At 42.3% G+C, this 27,167-nt stretch overlaps 1 protein-coding gene across 2 annotated transcripts in view; it reads left to right on the forward strand.

Moving 5' to 3' along the window:
• The first annotated feature begins 2,779 nt into the window (after positions 1-2,779).
• Positions 2,780-27,167, forward strand: part of RSPO2 (R-spondin 2) — a 107,855-nt gene continuing 83,467 nt past the window's right edge. Inside the window, exon 1 of one of the 2 annotated variants that reach the window (XM_062627176.1) lies at positions 2,780-3,335. In XM_062627176.1, coding sequence (XP_062483160.1) covers positions 3,242-3,335 — 94 coding nt within the window. In that variant the 5' untranslated portion in view covers positions 2,780-3,241. The remainder of the gene's footprint in view (positions 3,336-27,167) is intronic. The other variant, XM_062627175.1, reaches the window with a different exon arrangement.

The following is a 27,167-nucleotide window of genomic DNA, read 5'->3' on the forward strand; positions in this document are numbered from 1 at the left end:
GTACTTACACGGCATGATAGGATGCTAGCCCATGGCTAGCCATGCCAGGTATAACAGGGGCTGCCTGTGGGTGGTCTAGCCTGGATGCTGAAATCCCAGCAGCTCCTGAGGCTCTGACTGCAGACTTCCTCCGCAGAGCTGGCTTCTGCCTGGGCTACTGCCTACCCCATTACACATAGGAAAATCTCAGTGCTGAGGCTTACTCCTGCTCTTAGAATCTAAGACTTTCACTTGGAGATACGTTCCTTGTATTTACTTTTCCACGTCTTGGAGCCCAGGGGGGCGAAGGGTGACAGGCTTCCTCCTTAAGAAATGGGGCAATGTCTGAGACCTGTTTCCCCTGAAACCCAGTACTACATGTTGAGGGACTTAACGTCAGTGTCAGCAGGGCACCTTTCTGAAAGTCCATTTATATTTTTATGCATTTCAGACACATCCAGAAATGGAGTTGCGTTCATGGTGAGGTCTTGCTATCACTGCTTAAACAAAGGACTCTAAGGCACATCTCCAGGTAACTGTTGTAGACAAAGCCCTGTAAGTATGGGTTTGTAGACCTGAAAACAGTAAAGGAGACAACATCCTGGAGTACTTACAAAGCTGTGGTTAATCCCTCTGATTTCCCCTTCTTCTTGTAGTCTGATGTCTCTCTCCCTTGCACTACAGCTTGGGGGGATCTCTAGGGTGGTCGTATGCTTTTTATTTCTGCATCAGAAAATTGTAACCATGTGCTGTAAAGACAGTGCCAGTGCAAAAAGTGTCAGTTGCAGGTACCTGTGGCACACAACCTGTCACGTGAAGTTAGAGTGGATATGGGGACTACACATCTTGGAGAACTCTGGTTGCCAGTAAACTTCATGCACTAAAATAAATTATGGCCTCTGTTGCAACAAGATATATTGTAAAGTTTCACTGTGTAAGTAGATAGGGGAAGTAGAGACCACAAACCACATTTAGACATGCCTTTGTTTTTGCACTCTTTCCCATAGCATCCACTCCAAATCCACTCAGAGACCACTGACACTGAGCTAGGCTGACCTTGGCTGACCTAGTTCTTAGGTCTGTGTTAATTATTTGACAGGTCACATCTCTAAAATTCTTAGGTTATGACAACACTGAGAGGTACAGGTGCTCTGCGTAGCTCAGTGGGATCTCGTACACTGTAACCCCGTAATGACAGTTACAATAAATAAAGACTTGACATCAGAAGATGCTGTAATGTGACTTTACAAAACGTTTACATTTCATACAAGCGATTAAACCTGTACATCACTGCTATTGTACAGTAAGTAAGTGTAAAACAGGGCAGCCAAGGGGTTATTTATAGCAGTGTCTGAGAAATTGGGAAACTCAGGACTAAGTTTTGATGCTGTCTCATACATCCTTTTTGATTTCAAGGGAGTTATTTAGCTTCTTTGTAACTCAGTCTTCTGTCTGGAAACTGAGGGTACTGATGCTTCTGTGCTTCCGAGGGATATTATACTAATAAATACAGTCAAAATTTCTGGGGTCTCAGGATGGGATGGTAAACACCATTTATCGTGGTTAAATTGTCTGGGCCACGGACGCAAAGCCAGCTGGGGTCTAACATGATTTATTAGCTCAGGCACAGTGCCATGTGAACACAGTTACGCTCCTTTTAGAGTCAGCTCTGGTCTGGAAAGCATACATCTGCTCTGGTGAGAACCTACCTGGCTCTATCCTGAGGCAGCTCAGGTACTTTGGCACCACATGCCCACAACCAGAATTGTCGGTGGGTGTAAAGGAGCAGAAACACCAAGCTCAGAGCCAGTCTGGATCCAGCTGGGTTTATGAGACCTGCCAGCTCTGTCAGACCCAAGCTGCCTCCCCAGCTTCCACACCTTCTCTGTGGTGTCCTAGGTCTTCTGGGGCTCATTATGTCCAGCACCACAAACAAGAAGCCATGGTTTGTTGATACCTGCAGTGCTGGGGTACAGGCTATGAGCAGAGAAATCAGATAGCTCTGTGGGGTCAGTGTAATAGATGCTATGAGAATTAACAGGCCCTCCTTCATCAGAGCTAAGTTCACCTGGAACCTCTTGGATGGTCACTTGTTTCATCCTCTCTCATGTGCATTATTGGGGCTCCTGCTTTACCAGCTCCACAGTACCTTTGCCAAGTAGAGATGTGGCTAGAAACAGCTAAAAAAAAAAAAAAAAAGTTGTACTTCAGGAAGTCAAGAGCCATGTTCCCAGGACAATGAAAATGGCACTTTATTTGGAAAGTGCGAGCTCATATTTTAAGAAGCCAGAAGAAAAGGAGGGGAAAATAAATGGATAAAGGTCTTAAAGCCAGGGATGAAAGAAGGAAACAGAGTTAATTACCAAACACTGCGAGAAGAAAAATAAAATAATAAAAAAGGAATAAAAAAGTGGGAGAGCAGCGCTGAGGATCAGCTTTCCCGAGGCTATGAGCAGTGCAGGGAAGCGGCGAGGAGGCTTTGCTGGAGCGGGAGAAGCGCGCCGAAGGAGGCGAAAGCCTCAGCAGCTGCCGGGGTGGGGGGCTCGGGGCGGGCGGGCGTTAGGGCCCGGCGGAGGCAGGGTCGCGGGCGCGGCGGCGGCGGGCGGCGCTAGGGCCGGGCAGGGAGGGTGGTCCCCCGGCGGCGGCAGCGCTACCAATGGACCGCGGCCCCGGAGGAGCTGGAGCCCGGGGGGGGAGGAACCGGCGCGGACACCGCCTGCATGCGGCCGCCGCCCGCCCCGCCGAGCCCGCGGGGGGCTGCCCCGTGGCGCGGAGCCGGTGTCCGGGCCCGGCGGCGGGGCCGTGACGCCGAAGGTCGGGTGGGGGGGAGCGGCTGCGCCCCGCCGTGCCCGCGACCTGAGCGCGTGTGGGCGGGGTGCGCCCTGCGCCGCGATAAATAGCGCTGTGCCGCGGCTGACAGCCCGGGCCGAGCGGCACCGCTGGCCGCCGAGCTGCGGATAGCTGCGCCCCGCGGTCTGTGCGCGCCCCGCGGCAGTGCTGCCTCTCGTTTTGTTTCTCGGGGAGAGCCGGAGCAGGGGGCGGACCGGGAGAGCCGGAGCCAGGCTCTTTCCCCTTCTCCCTCCCTGCGGCGCACGGGAGATGCTGGAAGCTGCAGCGAGTTTGCAGCGCCTGAGAAGTACGGCGAGAGCCGTGTGAGCTCCTGCCGGTCCCCGCGGCTGGCAGCCGCTCGTAGTCCCGTACGCAGTCGCCCCCCGCCGCCCCTCGCTGCCGCCGGAGCAGGCTGCCCACCCCTCAGCCCAGGATGCAGTTTCGCCTCTTCTCCTTTGCCCTGATCATACTGAACTGTATGGATTACGGCCACTGCCAAGCCGGCCGCTGGAGACGCAGCAAGAGAGGTGAGTAGCGCCGCCGCTCTCCCGGGTCGCCCGCCCGGGTCAGTGGTGCCAGCGGGGCACCAGGACTGCGTGTGCCCGTCCCCTCCTTCCGCGCCGGGGCAGCACCGGCAGGTGAGCTGTGTCCGCTCCGCGCAGGCACGGCGAGAGGGGTCGCGGGGCTGTACGGGCGTGGGGACCCTTCCGCGGGGCTGGTTCCCGCTCTCTCGCTGGGAGGCCGGAGCGGGCAGAGCGGCGTGGCCCCTTTCTCGATGGGAAGTCTGCTCCGCGACGCGCTGCCGGGGCCGTCGAGCGGTGAGTGCAGTTCCCCGCCACTCCAGTTCCTTAGGACGTGTCGTCCTTCTCCCCGCGGGGCCGGCCGAGCCGGGGCCTCTCCGGGAGCTGCCCGCCGCGGGAATGGAGCTGCCGGCCCCTCTGCTGCCGTGAGCCGTGGAAGCGGCCGGTCCCGCAGTCGTAGCTCACGGTGGTCCGAGGTTCGCTGTTCGCCCGCGCCGCTCAGGCTTGTGTCCCCATGCGGCGAACTTTGAAGAGCATCCCGTGCAGCATCCTTGGGGTGACCGTGTTCCGAGGCAGGAAGGCGGGCTCTCCCCTGTCCGCCCGGTCCCGGTCCCGTCCCCGCCGCTCCCGCGGTTCTCGGCGGCTCAGCTCGGGATTGCCTTTAAGGCGGAGCGAACCGCGCCTCTCCCAGCGGCAAGGGGTGCCTGTGCCGCCAATTTTGGCTAAAGCAGGCAGATCCTTCTGAGTTAAAAAGAGAAACGGTGCGTTAGAGTTTAATCTGTTTTTCCTTAAGTGCTGGTGTCGGGATTACTGGAGTTCAGGAGTCGGAGCGGTGAGATGTGCCAGTACAGCACCCATGTGGACGGAAAGGTTACTGCAGCTCTCCCAGCTGTCAGGGCTGTCTGATGGGCTTTTCTGCTTCTTTCCTTTTTTTAATTTTCTCTTAACTTTTTTTTCCCCTTCCTGTTTTTGGGTTTACACGTTCAGTATAAATATTTTTATAATACAAATATTTCGCTAACCCCTTTCCTATTATTTTCTCAGCCATGTCTTCCCATTTCTAAAGTTAGCTGAGGTTATCAGGTGTCTCAGCTGCTGAGACATTTGTATTTCTGAAAGAACTGGACTTTTGGTGAAGTTATTTGGAAGGGGAAGGAGCTAATATCTCCTGTGTTAAGCCAGTACATATAGCACTGAAAGTGTGAAAGGGCAGTAGTCTGCACTTTTATACAGATGTCACCCTTCAGAGTACATACAAATAAAATTGTGAAGCAGTTTAATTTTGGTGTTTTTTCAACAGATGGTTTCCGGAATTTAATTTTTTTGTGTGTGGCTAGAACTCTAGCAGTCCTTTAAAGTGACCAAACTATCTGTGCTAACAAAGGGTGTACTGTGTCTTTAATTAAATGTGGAACTACTTAGAGTGCTGGCTAGACTGTGGAGGGTGATAGTGGTATTTCTGCTTTACAACAGAGCTTAAGGATTGCATTGTGGGAGTACTGAAATGAATAGACATCCAACTCGAGTTGTGTGAATTGTCCTCCTACAAAAACTTAAGCTGGTTTTAATTGATCTCATGTTCGCTGATTGATCTTAGACCGATTGTTGCGCTTGTTGAACAGTTGGCTTTTCCAAAAGAGATTGATTTAAATTAGGTTTTAGTTTAGTTATTGGGTAAATACCATCAGTATTGACAGTTGACTTACTGGTGCTGTTTTATGCTGTCACCTAAGGTTTCTGTTTTGCGCTTTGAAGAATGCAGTCTTTTTCAGCTAATAAGTCTAAAGAAGTAAGCATAGCCAGTTCTGAGTACTGAAAGCAAATCCTAAGAATGTATTCAAATTATAATAGACATTTGCTATGACACATGCAGTCTGAAGTAATGCTTTCGTACAGGACCCAAAAATTCCAATAATTTCACAATTTTTCCATATCCCATCTGCAAATAATCAGGCATTCACTGTGGGGTACTGGCAGTTAAAATTGCTCTGGCATTCTGTTTTTGTCTGTTACATGATCTCAGATGCTCCATAATATCATTTTCTTAATGAAATAAAATTTTTGGCATAGATCAGGTCTCCTGTGAGGTAGAAATCAATTGCATTCAGTGGAATTGTGGGCAACTACCATGTGTAGCTGACTTCTTCAAGCAGCTAAATGTACAGTAAGCTTCAAGTATGTACGCCTATATTGGAGTTTGAGTGGATTTGTATCTGATGTAGGCTATTCTAGTGAACAAGAATTCAGTAAATGCGAGGCGGTGTTCCCAGTCATCTTCAACCCTTTCCCAAACCAAGGCATGCAACTTTGCAGTAGAAGCAGAATGAAAAATTGAGGTTTAGAGTGTGGTTTCTACCTGGCATTGATTTGTGTTTTGTTAGTCAGTGTTATTTCATTAAACATTATTTGCTAAATGCATTATAATCAACAGATTCTAACTCCACTGCTGCTTTTAGTTACTTTTGCAACTCATTAGAATATTTCTGTGCCTAGCTGGCTCAGAACCTTGATTCCGTTGAAACATGCCATCAAATTCTCTCTCTGCAAGTCTCTGTCCTGAGGAGGTAATTATGATTATTTGCTTTTCATGCAGAACCTATTCTAAAATGGATCTAAGGGTTACTTACATAGCTTGAAGGTCAGTGGTGTAATCTCACACCTGATATCAAAGCACTTCCTTTCTCTTTCTTGTCTAATTGTACAACTTTATTTTTTAATTTCTTGTGGATACCTACTCACTTTTTCATTTCAACTAAAATTTCCTTCAGATTTATATTTAGCAGTCAGTACAACATGGAAAAGTACATAGGGTTCACTGTAAATAGCTGTCAAAATCTAGAGGTTAACAGAATTCCCTGGGCAGAAAAAAAGTCAATGTGACAGCAGTGCCTGCACTGATGGGAAGATTCAATTGTAGTACCTCCAGTGAGGCCCTTTGGAGTTGGTGAAACCAGCTCTGGAATAATGAGTGATGTGAATGGGACACATTAGCCCTAGGAAATTGGAAGTTACCTATATCCAAGAACTCAAAGAAAAACTATGGGTGTTGAATACTTGTCTTTCTGTTTAGCTCATGTTCAAGGAGTGTCATAAGGGTTAAGGTGCGTACTTGTCTCCTGGATGCTATTCTGTGATTTTATGCTCTCACTCAGTATTAGATGTACTTAAAGAAAGGGGTACTATCTGTGGCAATGGGTGAATAGTATGTGACAGTGGCCATGGCAAAATATCCACAGGTGGAAATAGCAGGAATGCGTGAAGAAGATTTACCCAGGTGTTTTTTTGGAGCTCACTATAGCTCTGTGTATGGCACTCATAGCAGTATATACATGTATGGAGGAACATGGTAGCTGGAATCAAAATTATGTAGATGAAATCTGTATCACCTTTATGTAAGATGGGAATCTTGACCACAAACAAGTTATTAATATTATAATTATATATAGGCTGTTACATGGATTTTTCAGCTACAGAAAAACCCTGTTCAGATGTTGGGGACTGATTTACCTTTCCTGACTAGATACTTATGAGATGGTAAGAATCTTGGAAACTGTCTCAGCTGGATTGTGCAGTCAGGCTTTTGGAAATACTGATGATTTGAGCACTAGGAAAAAGGAATCTATGTTGGAAGTACTCAACTGAAGTAAACATTACATCTGCTTTTATAGGGACTGTACTACCTCCAAAAGAGTAATTTGCGATCTCAAAAATCCCAAACCTAATATATGACAAAGAATATCTTTGAATTGTCCAACAGTGTCCAAATATTTTACCTATTCTATCTTTTTCCCTTTGAACTTGAAACATGTTTTACATTTGGAGGACAGTTAACTTTTTGTCTGTGGGTTAAGCCTTAAAAGGAGGAAGCTGTACTTTGAGATATCTGTTTTTCTCAGGTGTTACGTTAAATACTTTTAGCAGAATTTGTAAAAGAGCTGAGACATGCTAACACTTCCTGGAGCAATTTCCAGGCACTTGTGATTAGTTGTAAAGCTTTGGAGGGTAGCTTCTGTACCTCAGCCCCTTACTACTTAGGATAGTTAGTTATTAAGCATTCTTTATATACATATCATTACTACAGCAGCAAGAATATGGTAACACTGTAACCACTGAAAAGTAAAAGCTTTTAAACTTTTTGGCTACAGCCTATGATCTGTTAAGTCTGAGAAAGTTCCTTACATTAAAATACCGGCAGAAATCAGAACTTCTCTGTCAGTGACTGAGTACCAAACTAGGTAATGGTGCAGAGTTACTGAGGATAGTTGATGCTGAAGTGGATTGTGAAGTTTTGTAGATGAGATGATCAAAATACCAAGAGCAGATGACTCGCCATGAAATCAGACACCTAAGTTTAGGGGTTTGGTTCAGTTTCCTGAAGTACATTTCTAGTGCTGCTTGTGATATTTAAAGGGAGCCTGGGCTTGGCATGTATTTGATCTTGAGCAAGAGGAGGTCAGGCAGGATACCCTGGAACAACTTGTATACACCTGACAGATGTCTCAAGGAGGCCTGTTATAGTGGAAACTAAAAGTTGGGAGTGTGTGCTGGCACAGTGTTGCTGTGTGTATGCTTTCCCTCGCCTGAATCCATCCCCATAGCCTCCATTCTGGGCCACTTAGGGTCAAGATGCTGGACTCAATGGCTGTAGGCCTTGAAGTCTATGCTTATGGAATCATAGAATGGTTTGTGTTAGAAAGGACCTTAAGATCATCTAATTCCACCCCCCCTGCCACATACTTATGTGCTTTTTGTTTTAAAAACTGCAGCGTGATTTACATTGTGATGAAGAATTTGGCTGAAATCCGTTACTAGAGCAGCTCAAAATGCATGACAAATACCAAAAGTGAGTTTGTACTCTAATATAGGGAAGCTAAGATGCTAACAGCAAGAATGCAATTTCTTACTTAAATGTGTCATTTACAATACACAGGCCAGCATACAGCATAATTACTATGACAAAGTCTGTTTGCATGGTAGTGTTTGGATAAGCTGCTTTTAATGAAAAATGTGATGTTATTTAAAAGCTGAAAAGTGGAAGAGGTGTTGATTATCAAAACTCAAGGCATAAACAACGGTCTTTCTGCAAGCTGTATTTGGTTGGTTTTTTTTTAATTTCTCTTGCTATTTCTGCCAAGAGCCTGACTATCCCATGGAGGTCTGCATTTCATTTCTGATCACTTAGCTATTTTTCAATACCCAAAACCCTTAGCTAACCATACAGTAGAGGGGACTGTCTAGTTAAACCTGCAGACCATCACAGGCTGCAAACTTTTCTCCCAGTGCTTTACATCAAACTCTGAAGCATACAACTGACCATAAAATCCCTTTGCAAAAATGAATCCTTGATTATAAACTCCAGGGGTGGCATTTGTGTAGTTATTTGCTGTATGAATCTATGTTTTCTTTAGTAATTGATATAGTGCTAGTTGGTACAGTCCATGGAGCTGGTGGTACATTTTAACTCATCCTACAGTAGGTGCTTGCTTTTGATAAGATAAAGCATACCCCAAAATTAGTAAGCATAAGATGACTTGACTACCTCTATCTGTAATTGAAGATGTGTACATCTGAACTACACTTTACTGTTAGCCCCTGTAATAAGCTGAAATGAGCCCCAAATGAGAAGGGAATCACCACATCCAATCTTATCACTTACATTAAAATTGTGTGTTGGTGCAGTTGTTTAACAGATAAGGTCCCTGAAAGTGATACTTTCTCTTGTATTAGAGATTCATTTAGTTTCAGGTATTTTTGTAAGGACTAAATTAGATTCCTCAGACGTGCCTTCTCTTTTTCTTTTCACCTTAAAGTTTTGTTTGGTCACAGTTGGAGAACTTTCTGTGTTTGCCTAGGCTCCAAGTGTTTGCTAATCCTATTCTTGGTGAAAAGAATGACTTCATATATATTGGCTGTTGATAATGCACAAATGTAACAGCTTAATCCTTTCAACATGGGCTGCTTTAGACACCAAAATTAGGTGCTGCCATGTTTTTCATACTCATTGTAGTACTCGTTTAGCAGATGCAGTGCTTTGGAAAGCATCAGTCACATGCTGCAAAGCCACTTGGTGCATGCAGAGTAAGTCTTGTCACTTTTTGGGACAGTTGTGTTGAGTTTAAAGCCTATTCCCAAGTAATTTTAGGTGTAGAGCATGGGATAGACTTTTAGTACGACTTCTTGATATCTGGATTCTAACTAAAACATCTTGGGAAGTGAAGTATCAAGGGGATCTTGTCTCTGAGCTCTGTCAGGGAGATGAAGAGTTTGGGTCATACAGCTGTTTCTCCTGTCTACATGATGGATTTATCCAGCTAGCTCCATACATAAAGGCCACTTGCTGACCAGGATTTACCATTACACTTGTTGAAGTGTGTGTATTTGTGGTCAATAGTGTAGCTTGTAAACCTGTCTTGAAACCTGTCTGCATCACTTCATTCTCTGGTTCTTCCAGCTCTCAAAGGGTTTAACATGAGATGCACTGTCCTGTTCATCTCCACTAATGCCTTTTCAAAACTCTGAGGAGAAATTAAGTCAAAAGGGATTGCCCTTCTGGTTTGTGCCCCCAAAAGCAGAAAATTGTGTAACACGATGTCAAACACAGGAGAAGGAAGAGTGAAAGAATGAGTCTGTCAGACACTCTGATGTCACCCTTGCAGTGCAGTTTCTGCATTGAGGTGGCAGGAGGAGAAACTCCATGGAGTTGGTGTTTGTACATAATCCTATTTCAAAATACTTAATTGATGTGAAAATCGATGTTCTGAGCATGGGCTGGAGATGACAACTGTAACTCACCTAAAATGGTGGCATATCAGAATACTTTCCTTTGTATATAATCCTCTGAGACTGCAAGGTTTTAAGACCATAACTGTATGTCTTTACTTTGGCATTGCTCCATTTGAGCACCCTGGTTAGCACATCTCTGATCTTTATCTATTAAACTGTGGATCATGGATCAGGTGCTAGCATTTTCTGAATGTATGCAAGTCACCCTGTCTCATCCTTGTGTTTGTACCTAAATACTCTTGAATGCAACGCTCCAATGAATTTATATAGCTTTGCTTTAATCTTATTCTATTTTGATGCAACTGCTTATTGCTTAAATGCAAACTTGTCACTTAAAATTCGTTTTTAGGTAGTAGCGTGCAGAAGATTGGTGATTAAATTTTCTGACCTTCTTGTTTATGGAATTGAATGTACAAACTGTGAAGAGCAAACAGACTTAAAAAAAAAAGGATTAAAATTGTAGCGTGGGGGCAGAAAGAGACTATTTTCTTTATTCTTTCAGGGAAAGCAGAAAAACAACTAGTGTTTGAGGTACCTCGATTGTGTGATCAAGGGGAGGTTTTCAAGATGCCACCTGTTAAGATCTGGTGAGCAGTGCAAAAAAATGTTCATGCTCTTTGTTTCATTGTAATAGGAGAAATATCTTTTGATAGCAGGCAGTTTGCAAATCTTGGCATCCAGTAATTAAGCAGTTATGTATTTCCTTTTGAAATGCAAATTTCAGTAGAGCCAAGTGCTTGATGTATCTGTAAGACTTTGTCCTTGTATGAGGGAATGGAATTTATGCTATCTGCTTTCATTCCTTTCTTTTGTTTTGTTTTTATGGGATGTTTCCATGACTGTAACAAGGGAAGTGTAAGTAATTACAGGTAATATTTAGAAGAGGCATGCTGCTCTGTAATTACGTTTCAAAATAAACACTTCTAATTGAATTATGAATGTTATTTGAAGAGGGTAACAGCAAATCTCAGGAATAGTTAACATAGATCCAGAACATTATGAAAATCCTTCTAGTATGATTCTCTGTTTAAAAAAAAAAAAAAGTTTTTGCTCTCTAGGATTTAAAAAATGTAAATCTGAAAATAATCCAGAGCATATGGTTTAGGGAGTATGAGTCTCAAATTTACCTCACAGAACTTTTGCCTTTTTTTTGAGAATTGTCAAGATTTTCTCCATCTTGATGAAAACCAGACCCAAACATAAATGTAGTGAGGCAGAGGAAGGGGCCTAAAAGATAAATGGTGTTTGTGATGTTGGCTTTTAGGTACAGCCTAAATTGGTGCTTTTTTAATCAGTGGGCAGTTGCATGAACACTAACTCCCAAGTAGACCATGTGCAGCAATGAAGACAATGTTTGTGCCTTCTTATATATTGGGAGAAACTTGTACTGCTTTACACTGCAAAGGGACAGCAGTATTTCTGTTAGGGCGTTACAATGGTGCAACAAAATACAAGCTTTCTGAAGAGATATTACTTTCTTTTTCAGGTTGAAATGCTGGCTGAAATATGTTACACACAAATACTCTGCACTGATGTATGGTCTCTTCAGCTGTATGGTTGCCACCTTTGAAATACCAAAAAGCCCCCAAACTAGCCACATCAAGCCATATCAGACAGATGGCTGTTGTGCATGCACAGGTTAATCTGCACATGTATAGCAGTGCTGACAACACCCAGTGCATCCACACTGAAACTTTTTGGGCAACTTGGGAACCACTGGAACGGCAACTGTGCTTGGCAAAGATGGGTGTTAGTGATTTGCTCTTGCTTTCTTGGATTACTCAATTAAAAAAATTGAAGTGGGTATGATACGTTTTGATTTTAAACCTACCAGCTTCCCAAGAGATTCCACTTCAAGCGTGTAGCTACAGCTCTTTAGAATGGGAATTAAAGCTTCATCATCTTTCACTTTATCTATATTGAGGTGGTACTTAAGAATCCAGACTGAATTAACTTTTAAGTTTGCCAGAGCAGAATCTGTCCCAGATTACCCTCCACTATCAGAAATGTTCTTTGGCCTTTCATTATAGCTGGTTCATGGCTGGTTTAGGCCTCACTTTACACAGTGTGTGCCAATAACATGATGAAGCCCATCAAGGGGTGAGAGAGTAAGTCTTATATATTTTATTTCTGGATAAAATTAACTTGCATCATCAGCCATCACTGTCAAAGTGAAGTCCAGAAGAGAGGACAGCCTGATGCAACTTCCTGAGAGGAAGCCGGAATGTAAAAAGCACCTCACTCTTCAGAAAAGACTTTGTTTAGGGATCTGCCTTAAGAATCTAAGAATCCCATGGGTTACAGCTCTGGAGAGAAGAGGCATCTGAGAAAGCTGGTTGATTTTCAAGGATTACAGTGTGGATGAGGCCCTCAGTGACACAGTTTAGTGGTGGACTTGGCAGTCCTGGGGTAATGGTTGGACTTAATGATCTTAAAGGTCTTTTCCAACCTAGCTGATGCTATGATTAGGACATTATGACATGGATTAATTTTTGACTCTGCAAGGGTAATTGTGTCTTGACAGGATCACTGCAGTGCACCCAAGGTGTGTTAGGTTGTGTTCACAACACAAGACCACAGCAGCTACTTGTTTTTAGCTTGCTCAGACCTATTGCTAAATATTGCAAAATACAAATATGCGATGCTTCACTCTTGCAAGGGACCTAAACCGAAAGAACACTTCGTCCTCATTGAATTATATGCTTTAATACTTTCATTAGGAGCATTCTCAGGAGGTGGTTTTACTTCTAAATTTAGTGTCCTCTCCTCTCCAAAATGGTCAGTCTTCTCTCCTCTGCTTTGTTGAATGGTCACTTGTGAGGAAAGCTGTTTTTCTGAGGAACATCAGAGGGAAAGCACATTTTGGAGTAGGGCAGTTTTGTGCCTTTGCTGTTGTGGTCTACTGCTGTAGCTACAGCTGATGACAGAGCATTTCTTCAACATATAGTCCTTGCTTGAGCCATCAAAAATATACCTGGCCTGTATGAGTCTTTGGTGAATTTATGATGTTCTGTAAATATTCATTGCACATGGGCTGATCACCTGTTTTGTGGTGTTGTCTACCTGTCAGGGTTCAGTGCAGGGAAGTCTGCCCTCCTGGTGAGAGGGTACCTTCAAGAAGTCAAAGGGATTGCTTGCATTACTAGTCTTTCCACATGCAAAACTTTTGCTTAATACCTATGTGTGCCAATGGCAATGGTAGTAGAGAATAAATCCTTCTTTTTGTGTAAATGCTAAGTGGTGTGTGTGAAATTTCAGCGTCAAATATTAGTATTATGGCTGTATGGGAGTTAATAATGGAAGCATGTAATTGAAATGGAAGCCAAAGCACCTGCCTCAAAGCACCAGCTGTGTTTCTCACAGCACTACTGCAGTATACTGGAGTTCAGCGGCTGCACTTTAGCTAGTGAAACTGCAGAATTACAAGTGCTTACTATAACTTTTATTCAGTCCTAGATTTTGCTGAACTTGATCTTTTGTCTTTGGCCTTCAGAGTTGTTTGGAGGTTTTTTTTTGGAGGGGAGAGGGGAGAATTTAGTTTTAGGAAACACTTGCAATTGTAGTTTGGAAGTAAAATGAGAAATATCCCCAGCATCTTTGTAGTGTTTGAAGTAACAATATTTTTCTATAAAGCAAACTTTGATTCAAGTTTACAGTGTTATGTTTGTGAGTTTTTTTTTTATATAGATTGTTGTAGAAACTCCAAACTAAGAACTGCTTCAATGCAGTATGTGTGCTGTGAAACTGAGAAGTGGAATCTTCTTCAGACGCTTAGGTGAACAGAGCCTGCAGGCCACCTAGTGCTACACAGTATGTATCTCTACTGCTTACAGATGTGTAGTTGTAAAAATACTTTTGAAGATTTCAGGTGAGCAAAACAGTCTCAGGGTAGAAGAGGAAGAGGAGGTACAGAATAATCTGGTGATTAAGAGTTTGGGATAAAGCTGGGTATTTGATCTCCAGTTTTCTCAGTTGTCCATGTTAACTGGGTTATGTATCACCTCTGTGTTGAGGGCATGTGCTAGCACACACACAAAAAGGGTATTTCCTTCATTTCAGATAGCAGACTTCAGCCTCATCTGTATCTCTGTCAGCAAGGAAGCCAACAGTTTAACTGCTCCTGTATTTGTGCTGCACATGCTCTCTCTTTTGCATAATCTCTGTAACCCAATACCGACATTTCTATACTGTGTCAAAGAGAATCTAGTTTTGCTCTACTTTGGCTACAGGAAGAGGAGGATGTTGTCCTGCTAAAAATGGCTTGTTATTTGCATCTTGTGCCAGCAGTATTCTGGAAAGTACCCCCCACCCCATGCAGGAGGACCTCAACAAGCTGAAGAAATTGAAAGGAGCCTCATGAAGTTCAAAAAGAAGTGCAAAGTCCTGCACCCATGAAGAGAACAACCCCATGCATCAGTGTCTGCTGGGGACCACTCATCTGGGAAGGGCCCTGAGAGTCATGGTGTTGCTATGTTGAACATGAGCCAGCAATGTGCCCTTGCTGCGGTGAAGGCTAATGGTGGGTTGCATTAGGAGGAGTGTTGCCAGCAGGTGATACTTCCCCTGTAGCCATCACTGGGGAGGCCACACCTGGAGTAATGTGTCCATCTCTGGGCTCCACAGGCACATGGACATACTGGGGAGAGTTCAGCAAAGGGTCAAACAGATAACTGAGGGACTAGAGCATCTCTCCTGTCAGAGAAGGTGGAAAGATGGGACTGTTCAGCATGGAGAAGGCTCAAGGGGGATCTCATCAATGTAGCTGAAGAAAGGGTGCAAAGAAGACAAAGCCAGGCTTTTTTTCAGTGGTGTGCAGTGACAGGAAAAGAAGTGGTGGCCATAGACTGGACCATAGGAGGTTCCCTCTGAACATCAGGAAACACTTTTTTACACTGAGGGTGACCAAGCATTGGCACAGGTTGCCATGGAGATTGTAGAATCCCTCTCGTTGGAGATACTTAAAAGCTGTCCAGACTTGGTCCTGGGCAACTGCATCTAGGTGTCTGTGCTTGAACAGGGTGATTTGACCAAATGACCTCCAGAGGTCCCTTCCAACCTCAGCCATACTATAAAGGCGGTTAGAAATGTATCAGGTGCCTAGCTTGTGCCTTGCTTGGCTTTTAGTAATAGTCAGCTGCGGAGAGGAAACATGGAGATTCCATTCCCTTTAGGAATCCTTGGAATACGTGGCCAAATCATGTGCTGTTGCCATCACCTTAAATTTGTTGGAGTACTGAGATCAACCCAGAGAAGCTTTCTGGTATTTAGCAGTGACACAGGACTGCCCAGAACTCTGACACTTCCCTTCAACAAGGCTCCCAGTCTAGCAGAAGTCTTGCAATTTGCACCTGCTCCACCTCTTACTTCCCTTCTCTGCTTTATACTTCCATGCAAAAACTGCTGATGATGCACAGTGGAAATGAAAGGTGAAATCAAAGGGGAGACAAAAAATCATGTTTATGTGGGTCATCTGAGCCATTTAAAGTTACTGTAAAAATAGGGTTTTGCATTGCACTGATTTTGCATCATATGAGTTGCTTGCTCCCCCATTTCTTTTTCTTTCTTCTTTTTTTTTTTTTTTTTTTTAATTTCCAAATATTTTCAAATACCAAGGAGTGCTTTGAGAATGTAATGATTAAGATACTGGATACAAGTCTGGTCTCACTCATTTTGCTGTAAATCTGGTGCCAGTGTCAGTCTGTCTCAGGTATAGTGTATATTTCTGAAGTGATGCTTGCTCTGGTACATCGTTGTCTCATTCAATATTACTATCAGATCATACAGAAAGTTTCAAAGTCAGGCACTTCTCTAGTTTTTAAGAGCTGTAGTTCACTTTGCTAATGCTGTATTGAGAACTCTTTAAGATTACTTTTAGTTCTTTCCATCAGACTCCTGGAAAAAGTCTTGGTACTTCTGACTTTTATTTCAGTTATTGTAACATTAGCAATGGCATCAATGTGTAGGTTTTTTTTCAGCTTTTGGAAAAGAGTTGAAATTTGACTCTGTTAAACCTGAATCTGAAGACAGACTTGGTTTCATATTGTTTTCTCTTAATAGCTTTCCAAGCAGCCACCAAGTGAAACTACTGCATATTGAGCCTCGTGTAATATGAGGCTCATTGGGTAAAATAACATTAGTCTGTGCTACTTAAACACACACTCTGGAAGGCTTAAGGAGGAGAGGAAAGGAAATATTTGAAGAGATCAACTGGATGTGGTCGAATTCAAGTAATGTCACCTGAGAAGGATTAGAATTTGCCAAAGCTTGACCTGAATGAAGACCTCCATTTAGGGCTTGTGTTCCTACCAGATCAGCTGCAGTAGTTTTTCCATGCACAGTTTTCTCCTAGCAGTTGTACAGTGAAAGAGTCCAGTGATTTACTTGGCTTCTGTGTCTCAGCTGCAATAAAGTGGTGTTTTTTTCTTTAAAAAGAAAAAAAATAATCAAATCCCAGTTTAACATTCCTTCTCCTTATTAGCTGCAGCTGGCTTTTGCTAATTAACAAAGTCTTAACATTTTTTTTCATCTACATCTTGTTATTTTTATCCTTGCTGGGAGCTCAGTGTATGTACTCTAGCTGATAAACAGCTACACGTGTAGTTCATATCCTTAGATGTGGACAGCTTCAAAAAGTGCATGCATTGACACTTCAAAATCCAGGAGAAGAGTCAGTGGAATGGTTAGTAGCAATGGTACTGCCTCCACCATGGTCTTTGTTTTCTGATTGTGTAGGGTTAGCAAACCCAACAGTCTCATATCCTTACTAACCTGCCTACTGTGATGGTATCTTTGAAAGTAATTTTTTCTTCTGTTTGTGATTGAGTTTTGGAGGGCTCAGGATACTTCCCCATGCACCTCTCCAAAGTGAGAGATATCTCTTACAGGTGTAGAAGTCTAGTCTGTGGGCTTATAATGTCCTGAGGTCTTCCGCAAGGCAAAAGATTGCTCACCACCTGCTGACCTATTCCCAGGCCCTTCCAGGCAGCAATCTGTTCCTTCTGGGTAACTCTCCCCACCTTACATACTGGGCGTAATGTGCTGTGGTATGGAATACCCCTTTGGCTACTTTGGGTCAGGTGTCCTGTCTCTGCTCTCTCCTGGCTTCTTGTGTCCCTCCTCACTGGCAGAGTGTGAGACTGTGAAAAAGTCCCTGATCGGAATAAGCATTGCTTAGCAACAACTAAAACATTGGTGTTATCTGCACTGTTCTCAGACTAAAGCTGAAACACAGCACTGCACCAGCTACTAGGGAAAAAAATGGACTCTATCCCAGCCAAAACCAGGACACAGAGGAACTGCTTCATCTCATGCTTCTAGGTTTAGACTTGAGTATCTTAGACTTAGAGTACTCTTAATGGGGAGATAAATTTGCCTTTATTACAAAGAGGTTTCTTGGACCTTTCTTGAAAGCATTATTGGCTGCTGCTGGAGTGAGCAATGCTTTTACTCAGTATATCAATTTCCATGTGAAATTTTCATTACAAATTTTCTCTTTCTACAGAAAACGGTACTTGATTCTATATCTTTGTGAGGCTCAGCCTAGCACTTGTCTTTCTGGGCTTGATTAATCTTAAAAATACCCAGAGTTGAGCCTGGCAGATATGAGAAAAAAGCACACAATGAAATGCCATGCTATGGAGGAATAGCATGTCTCTCAAGAGACTTATTTTGAAATGATGTAATGTTGGAACTACTTGGTGTTATCCTTCTTTTGCATTTACATCTCACACGGCTAACTTATGAAATTGTGACTGAGCGTCAACCGTTCTGTTTGGTCACAACCGTAGTTGACTTGTTTGTCATCATTGCTCATTACCGTGTTCATTTGTTTCTTGATTTTTGTCATTCATGCTTAGTTTGTAACAGAAACACTATCTCCTCTCTCCATGTAGTAACCACTTAGAGATCCCTATGATATTCTACTGGATGTAATAATTTCTCTTTTGTTTACATATGTTGAGCTAAGGAGGAATATGATTAGCTGAATGCTCTTGATAGTATTCAAGTACATCCTAGAGCTTTGCATTTGCTGTTTGATGTTTCATTTTACTGCTTTACTTAAATGCTCTGCAGGGATTGTGGTTTTGTGGTGAGAGCATGAAATTTGAATCCAAGGTGCCTGGTTCTCTTACCAGTAGAGCTGGTCAGTATGTTTAAAACCAGATTCCTCTACCCCACCACCCCCCATAATGGATTCCTGCATTTGTGTCTGCAAAGTAGGTTTTCCTCTCTCTTTTTCTTGTAAGTCTTGAGCACTCACAGCTTAAGAAGTCACTGTCTTTCTTTTGCTTCTGCATTACGACAGCACAATTTTAATTGTATCAGTGACTTGCATGCTTAAGAGGTCCTAGTGTGTTGGTCTCTAGGCATGTGTATAGTTATTATGAAGGATAATAAGCACATCAGTAAGCTTCCTGCCTCTGAGTTTATTGACTGGGCACACACCTGCATGCAGAACATTACATCCATGGCAGTGATCTAAGAGACTTGATGGGGAAGTTTTCTGCATTCTCATGTCTGTCAGAGATGAGACAGCAAAATCTGTGTTACTGCATCACTGCTCTGTAGTGTGCAGAAATTACTGCTGTTTTTTTTCACTACAACACGTGTCTTGCAGCAATAATGTAAATTTGAAGGAGTTACTAAGGTGACAACTGTCATCATCACAAACAGGATGCCAAGCTTGTGAAGAGGGCTTTAAATGAAAGTTGCCAGGGGAGGGGGATCTCAATCTACCCCACTCCTATCAGTCTGATATCAGTGTCAGAAAGAGATGCCCAGAGCCTGGAGAGGGATTGTGGGTCAGCAGAGGAGCACTTGAAGAGCAGCATAAAGGAATTCCTGATGCTCCAACCAATGCATTGGCTTCATCAGGCGCCTAACTTAAACACATGTAGTATGGGTAGTAAACAAGAAGCATTAGAGATGTGTGTGTGTGCCTGCAGGGCTATCATCTTATTGGCATCACAGAGATGTGGTGTCTGGCTACTGTAATTGGAGCCTTGGAATGGAAGGATAAAGGCTCTTCAGGAGGGACAGGCAGAAGAGAGAAGGGTGAGAAGGTATGAATGCATTGATGTGTTCTTTCTCCAAGTGCTAGAGGAGACACTGAGGAGAGGTGCTATGCTGGATGTTCTTCTCACCAACATGGAGGGGCTACTGGGGAATATGGTCCCTCTCCAGAAGGAAACGGGAGACCTGGTTACTTGGATATGAAGACTGAGGTACTCCATGACTTATTTGCCTTGATCTTCACCAATGAATGCCTAAGTCACAGAGGGCAAAAGCAGGAACTGGGACACTGAAGAGCTGTCTGCTGTAGGGGAAGATCAGGTTCAAGAACATCTAGGCAACTGAAGGTGCACAAGTCCATGGGAGCTGATGAGATGCATCCATGGGCCCTGAGGAAACTGGCAGATGAAATGGCTAAGCCACTATCTATCATGTTAGAGAACTGTGATAGTCTGCTGAAGTTCCCACTGGCTGGAAGAGGAGAAAAATAACCCCATTATTAGAAAGAGAAAAAGGATGACCTGGGGAACTGCACACCAGTCAGTCTCACCTCTGAACCTGGCAAGATCATGGAGCACATCCTCCTGGAAACTGCTGAGGCACATAGAAAATACAGAGGCGATTGGTGACAACCAACATGGCTTCACTAAAGGTCAAATATGGTGACCTTCTACAAGAGGGTTACAGCATCAGTGGATAGAAAAAAGCAAGTGACGTCATCTACCTGGTCTTGTGCAAAGCATTTGACACTGTCCTTGTCTCTAAACTGACATCCTTTTCTCTAAACTGGCATCCTTGTCTCTGAACTGGAGAGGCGTGGATTTGACAAATGGACGACTTGATGGGTAAGAAATTGATTGGATAGCTGTGCTTGGAATTATGGTCAACAGCTTGATGTCCAAGGGGAGGTCATTGAGTGGTGTTCCTCAGGGGTTTGTACTGTTCAACATCTTTGTTAGCGACATGGACAGTGGTACTGAGTGCACCCTCAGCAAGTTTGCTGATGACATGAAGCTATGTGGTGTGGTTGACATGCTGGAGGGAAGTGATGCCATCCAGAAGGACCTTGCAGGCTAGAGGAGTGGGTCAGTGTGAACCTCATGAAGTTCAAGAGGGCCAAGTGCCAAGCACAAATACAGGCTGGGTGGAGAATGGATTGAGAGCAGTCCCAAGGAGAAGGACTTGGAGGTTTTGGTTGGTGAGAAGCTCAACATGGGCTGGCTTCAATGTGTGCTTGAAGCCCAGAAAGCCAATCATATGCTGGGCTGCATCAAAAGAAGCGTGACCAGCTGGTCAAGGGAGGTGATCCTGTCCCTCAACTCTGCTCTTGTGAGACCCCACCTGCAGTACTGCATTCAGCTCTGAGGCCCCCAACGGAAGAGGGTGGTGCATCTGTTGGAGCGAGTCCAGAGGAGGCTACAAAGATGGTCAGAGGGCTGGAGCACCTGTGGTATGTAGAAAAATGAGAGTTGGGGTGGTTCAGCCTGGAGGAGAGAAGGCTTTGGGGAGGCCTGATGGCAGCCTTCCAGTACATACAAGAAATCTGGAGAGGGACTTTTTACAAGGTCATGAAGGGACAGGACAAAGGGGAATGGGTTTAGACTGACAGAGGGGAGATTTAGGTTAGATATTAGGAAGAAATTCTTCACTATGAGGGTGCTGAGGCACTGGCACAGGTTGCCCAGAGAAGTCGTGGCTACCCCATCCCTAATAGTGTTCAAGGCCAGGTTGGACAGGTCTTTGAGCAACCTGGTCTAGTGGAAAGTGGAGGTAGATGATCTCTAAGGTCCCTTCCAGCACAAACCGTTGTATGATTTTGTGATCTAGTTGTCTGTTTCTGCTTTCATTCTGCTACGAACCTTTTTTGTTCAGATGTTTATAATCGGAAAGACCTGTTCCTTAGCATCCTTTATCTTCAGTTTTTAGTGCCTTTATCCCACATGCTGCTTGGAAGCTTTCTCCTTAACCAACACCATGATGGTCAAAACCTCATGTCTGGAGTTTAGAGTAGTGTACTTCTATTCACTTAAACTGTTTTGTGAGTTTTTCAGGGCAAAGATAAAGGGTGAATTCTGTCCCTGTGAAATGAATAATTCATAATTCATTGATCTGAGTGGAATGAGAATATCGTTATTCATTCACCAGTACCAAGGAAATGTTGTGACAGTTGGATATGTCTGTGAATGAACTTTTCTTATCCAGTGCTTTTCCTGGGATCTAGTAGGAGTGTGTTCCTTTTCTTATTTGCCCAGTATATATTTTATGTAGATTATAACGAGGGCTTAGGTCCCTTAGAAGTAGTTGAGGTGAGCTGGAAAATAGACTGTTTCCAGTAGAGGGCCAAGCTTGCTCCTAATGCCCAACAAAAATAAGAGAATAGGATTTCCTTTAGACTTGTGAGTTTTATTTACTCAGCATAGTATTAGAATGTAAAATCTTATGGGCATGGATGAAATTAAGTAATGTATTCCTTTGTTGGTTTTGTTTCAGAGTTTGCAATAAACAACCAGTGCCATTTCCAGCCTCTTAGTAGATAAATGCTTCATATTTTATTAGAACAATTTGGTTCCTGACATGAACTTTAGGTCCATTAATCCTGCAATATAGTGAATAGGGCTGGAAAAATACAGGATGTAAATATGTTCTTCATGCCAACCAGATATATATAATATGCATTCTAGAACATGGTAGTCAGAATCTACTAAGTAACTATCAAATTATTGACAAGGTTTATCTGCTGTTGGTTTATTTTGGGGTTAAGAGCAAAAAGACTTCAGAAATTTTAACTGTTTGACATTATACTTTGATGTCTATCACATCTTGCTGGAGATAGCTTAAATAGATAGGGCTAGTGGCTTTATTACCTTCAGCTCAGTACTTTTCATTGAATCCAGAAACAAGACAAAAAATACATGAAGCGTTCTTCAGTAAGTTTTATGGAAAAAAAAGACTCCTCAATTATCCAAATGATTAAGTTTTTACTTTTGGAAGAATAATGATATTAATAATTGAGATAATGAAGCAGTAAATCCAAGCTCTTCTATTTTACCATATTTATTTTTTTTTTAATTTGGCACTGGTTTCTCTTCCCAAATGTAATCTAAGAGTTACTCAGATCACTTAAGAAGAGGGAAAGAATAAATTCCTATTGATGCCACAGCATGTACTACAAGAATCTTAGAACTGATGATCATAATGTTCTCAGTGGCCATATGTTCAATTAATTAGTTGATGCTACTCAGTGGGGTAAAATTGACCTCCAAACTGAAAAGTATGCTCTAGCGAACAGCCTGTGTATCTTACCTGTAGCTCATCTGTGGGAGTATGCATGTGGAAAAGAAATTTGAAATCTTTGAATACAGTTTTATTTTTCCCATGAAGTATTTTCCTCTTGGACTGTCAAGGTATTAGACTTCTGCTTGAAATTTGTGAAGACCAGAATCTTGATTAAGGCCTTCACTATCTGTGATATTTCAAATGTTTTTGAGGTTTGTAATTCCAGAAACGGACCCACCATGTACTATAGAGTGTTTGTGTTGAAAGTCAGCATGTGTTGTTTTGTATTCTATAAAGTTTAACTATCTTCCCCATGGAGCTTGTTCTGAAGATATTTTAGTGTGTTGGCTTCCCAGTTAGACAGACTTCAAATGCATTTGTGTAGTGAAAGGACAGTCCCTTTATAAACAAAGACACATTTGAGACTACCTAATTAATGCTTAATTAATTATCTAATAATGCTGCAAAATTCTGGTATTGCATTAGTGTACTGCAATATTACTTCCTTTTCCTTCTTAAAGACAGCATAGCAGAAATTTCAGTTCTTCAATAACGCCATTTGTAAGAACAGGTCAAGTTCCACAGCACTGGCAACTGAGCATTAGAAGATGCAGTGAAAAACAATTTTATAGCCTTACTTTTTCTTATGTTTCAGGCCTTTCCTTTAGGACTGAGATCATTGCTCCCACAGCACAGAGATGCTAATGTGGAAAAAAGCAAAGGAACCACTGTAGTTGGTGAAACTTGGTGGCAGAAGTTAGGCAGAGAAATAGGGAGAAAAACCCTTTTTCATGGAAAGCAGACTACTTTCAAAGAAAGTGCCACTTAATAAAAAGCAAAAAAAAAAAAAAAGCTAAACAAAATATCAGTGTAGAAACTTTCAAGCAGCCATAGAAAACAGTACCGAATTCATTGGCATGGGATTTTGGGGTGCAGTTTTTATTGGGTCTGACGAAGTGTGTTTTGATCTGTTTGGAATGAGACTTCATGGAAACAGACTAACAGCCTGTGCACAGATTCAGAAAACATTCCTGTATTTGAAGTGGTTTAGCAAAATTCATTTATCCATTAAATCAAGAATTGTGTTTAGGCTGCAGGACCTGATGGCCCACATAATGTGCACTGGGCTACTAGCAGTCATATGTAAACCGTCTAATCACTCTCAGCTGTGTTATAACAAATAATTGGAAACAATATCTACCAGCAGTGGTACCTGTATCTCTAACAGAAGTAGCCATTCTTCTTAACAGTTCCTTAAAAAGAGATCCTTCAGAAAAAAATGTTTGGTTTTCTTAATTTTTCTTTCCTGCTACTTTAAGAAGCTGCTGTTACAGCTTAGCTGCCTGTTGTCCATGTTGCATTGTTTTCTTTGAACAAAAGCCAGACCCCCTTTGGCAAGTACTTTGCCATTAGAGCAACTGTCGGTGGGGAGAGAAGCATTTCTGTGTGGATACAGTGATGATTTTAACAGGTCACTGATGCAGTGGAGGACATTCCAGAAACATTCCTGGATACAGAGACCCTTGCTATGAACTGTGTATTGTGAATCCCAAAGCACTGTACAGTGGGCAACTCTGGTCTACTGTGTTGACTATCATATTGGTTAAAAGACCAGTAAACCCTTTTGGAGTAGTATATGACATTGCTTCTTGTTCACTGTTTGTGATGCAAAAGCAATGGGAAAAAAGAAATACACCCTGTGTTCTGTAGAAAGATTTTCTGGTTTTGTAATGTTACCTGATCTGCTGGAATTCTACAGCTATTGAACCTGTATCTGCTCAAATGTATTACAAGACCTGGGAAAGTACCCTGATGGTAGGGTTGTGGTTCTAGATAATACAGCTGTGCAGCCCTCTCAAAAACATAAAGAACATACTGATGTGAAAAATGGTGAATAGCTGAAGCAAAGCTGTAATGAGATCACTTGAAAACTATCATTATGTACACATTCATTTTAACTCTAATATGAAATGAGAAATCTTTTTTTTTTTTCTTTCCATAACAGCCAGGTCTGAGCAGATGCAATGATTTTGGTGTGCTATAATTAGTCCAGTAATTAGCTGATGATTGCTTGGCAAAGAAGCCAACAAATCAAGAATATGAAGAGTCCAGTGACTCATCTGAGAACATTTGCTGTGTTATATTTGCTTGTTAATTTTTGGTTATATGATTGCTGTTTGAATTATTTAGGGACTTATAACTACAGAAAGGAAATAAGTGTAAGAGCTAGTTTTCAAAGGAAAAGTCCTGTTTTGGGTTCACACAGAGATGATGTTTCTCTTTTCCATTCGGAATTAAGCTCATGAGGCCAAAATAGGAATGAAAAAGCTGCGATAGTGTTACTGTGAAGTTGCAGATGATAGTAGATTCTTGATTAAAGCATTTAATTGGGAACCTTGCATTCACCTAAGTCCAACTTCAGCTTTGTAATATACAACAGTGCTGGCAAGTATTAACTTCCAACATCTTCCAGGACATGATCATCTCCTCTTGGTCTCCTGAGCTGAACCAAGCCTGTGATGGGCTTAGTAAGACACAGGTCTACTCAACAAAGAACCTTGTACTTCCTTAACTTCACGGCTGTATAACACTTCACAGGCTAAAGGCTGGCATGTGAGAAGTCTCAAGTGAATGGCACTTTCTTCCTTTTGATTTTCTTCACTCTATTTAGTTCTAATGGCCAGCATGAGTGTGATGTATTGTATTTGTAGACTCCCAGGCTCCCTTAGAACTTGTGGCAAAAGCTCACATTTATTTTTGTACTAGATGTTGTTATGCTAAAATGAATGTGGTGGTTATATGGACTTGAAAAGTTGAAGTTTTCAGTAAGAGAATGAAGTTCCTTTACTCATATTTGTGTCTTTGAAGATCTTTCTGCTTAACTACTTGAACTTCACTAAACGTGGTAGGTTTTCTGCATTTTAACTGCATTTCCCAGCAAAAGAGGGATGAGTAAAGATAAATGAGCTTTCCTGTGTTGTTTTCTTTCATTATTAAGTCTTTGCTGTGAAGTGACAATCCATATATGCATAAGTATTTGTGCAAAAGCAGTGCACCTATATTTTTCTAAATACCCCATAAGCTTTACTTCCTTGCTGTTTGCTACTTGGGTAGAATGTTTTGCAAGAAGATAGTCCTTTGAACCTTGAGTGTGTACCCCTGGTCCATGCCTCTTGGGATCTTTTATTGCAGCTCTGACCTTGAAGTAAGGTATATGCAAGGGATTTTGTAGGTTTGTAACAAATTCCACTGCATTCAGGAACCACTTGTAAGACTAAGGACAAACTGCTTTGATCAGGAAGTCCAAAAGAACATGAATAAAGGTGGGAAAAGATGATGCTGGTGTAACGGCACAAAATGTAGCAGCAAGAGGAAAGAACAGTGAAGGCAGTTTTATTGTGGAATGGAGATTTGAGTTGATTAGTTTCATGTGTGGGATTCTTTCTAAAACATTTGTTTATAGAATTAAATATAAGTTCCTTACTTGAGACTATTGTGGTTGTGTATGGTTATGCATGCGTGACAGGATAGCAATGTATACATTAAAAAACAATCTGTTCAAAATATCAGGAGATTAATGGGAGAAGCACCTTTTCATTGACTTTAACAGCATCTAAACTGTGTCCCCCTGACTTAATTCGTGTCAAAGTTATTCATCTCTCATCATATTAGTCTTCTATTTGTTACAGTTTGCTGGAATACAGTCCTTGACATTGTTTCAGTTTTAGGTGCTGATGACAGTTTGTGCATCTTATAAATTGCATGCAATGCATAGAACTCTTATTAATTGGTGGTGGAAGTTACAACCCGTATTTTAAATAAGTAGCATAATACATCCATTCAGAATTACACCACAAAAAAGAGAGAGGTTTAATGGACTCCATATGTCTGCTTTTAGAACTGGTTGAGTAAAACTTTGCTATACCACATAATGGTAAACCATCAGTGCTATAATGTCCTTGGGGTCTTTTAAGAACCTTCTTTATAGACACTCTTCTGAGAAAGATTAATTCATTAATGGATTCAAGCCAACAGTATTATGGTTTACACTGTTGCAATAATCAGGCATCAGTGTTGGTTGCATTGTCCCTTTAAATTCCTGAAAACTGAAATGCAATATCCCTGCTTTTGAGGAAAAACTGATTTTGAACAAGCAGCAGCTTTTCAAGTACATCACTTGCATTTTAGAACAATTGTTTTAATGCATACCTTAGCTTATGCCCTTTCAGAATAAAGACTAAAAGAGTAGATGTATATAGGAAAACATGTATATGGGATGCAGTCTTCCTGCATCAGGGATATTTTTTTATACAGGAATGTTGATAACTAGTCCTTCATGGCTAAACATTTAAATAAAGCCGCTCTATGTATAATTTTTAAGAAGCTATAGAGCTTGGGTACTAATGGGTAGTTAGCCATCTTAGGGCCACATTATGTTAGTGGTCTGATCAGGATCTCATCCTTCGCCTGCCCACCCCAAAACAGCACTTACACTTGGGAGTAGTTCCCAGCCCGTGATCCTACAAGGGTGCTGTCTGGCCTAGCCACTCCTTTTGTAGTGAGAATGAGATCACTGGATTCTGTATCAGCAGTCCTGTGGAAAGCATGTTAAAGTCCTTAGCAATCCCTCCTTCGCTTCTGCCCCTTAGGCATTGGCTGGTGAGGAATGTGCATACCTTCACTGTGTCAGGGGGTGTGCTGCTTCACCATTCAGACCAAGCTGGGTCTGCTGCTGCAAGGATCAAAGCCATAGAGTGTTGCATGACA

The sequence above is a fragment of the Pezoporus occidentalis genome, unplaced genomic scaffold (assembly GCF_034315485.1).
Source record: "Pezoporus occidentalis ecotype Australia unplaced genomic scaffold, CSIRO_AGI_Poc_V1 ctg3, whole genome shotgun sequence".
NCBI classification, from domain to species: domain Eukaryota; kingdom Metazoa; phylum Chordata; class Aves; order Psittaciformes; family Psittacidae; genus Pezoporus; species Pezoporus occidentalis.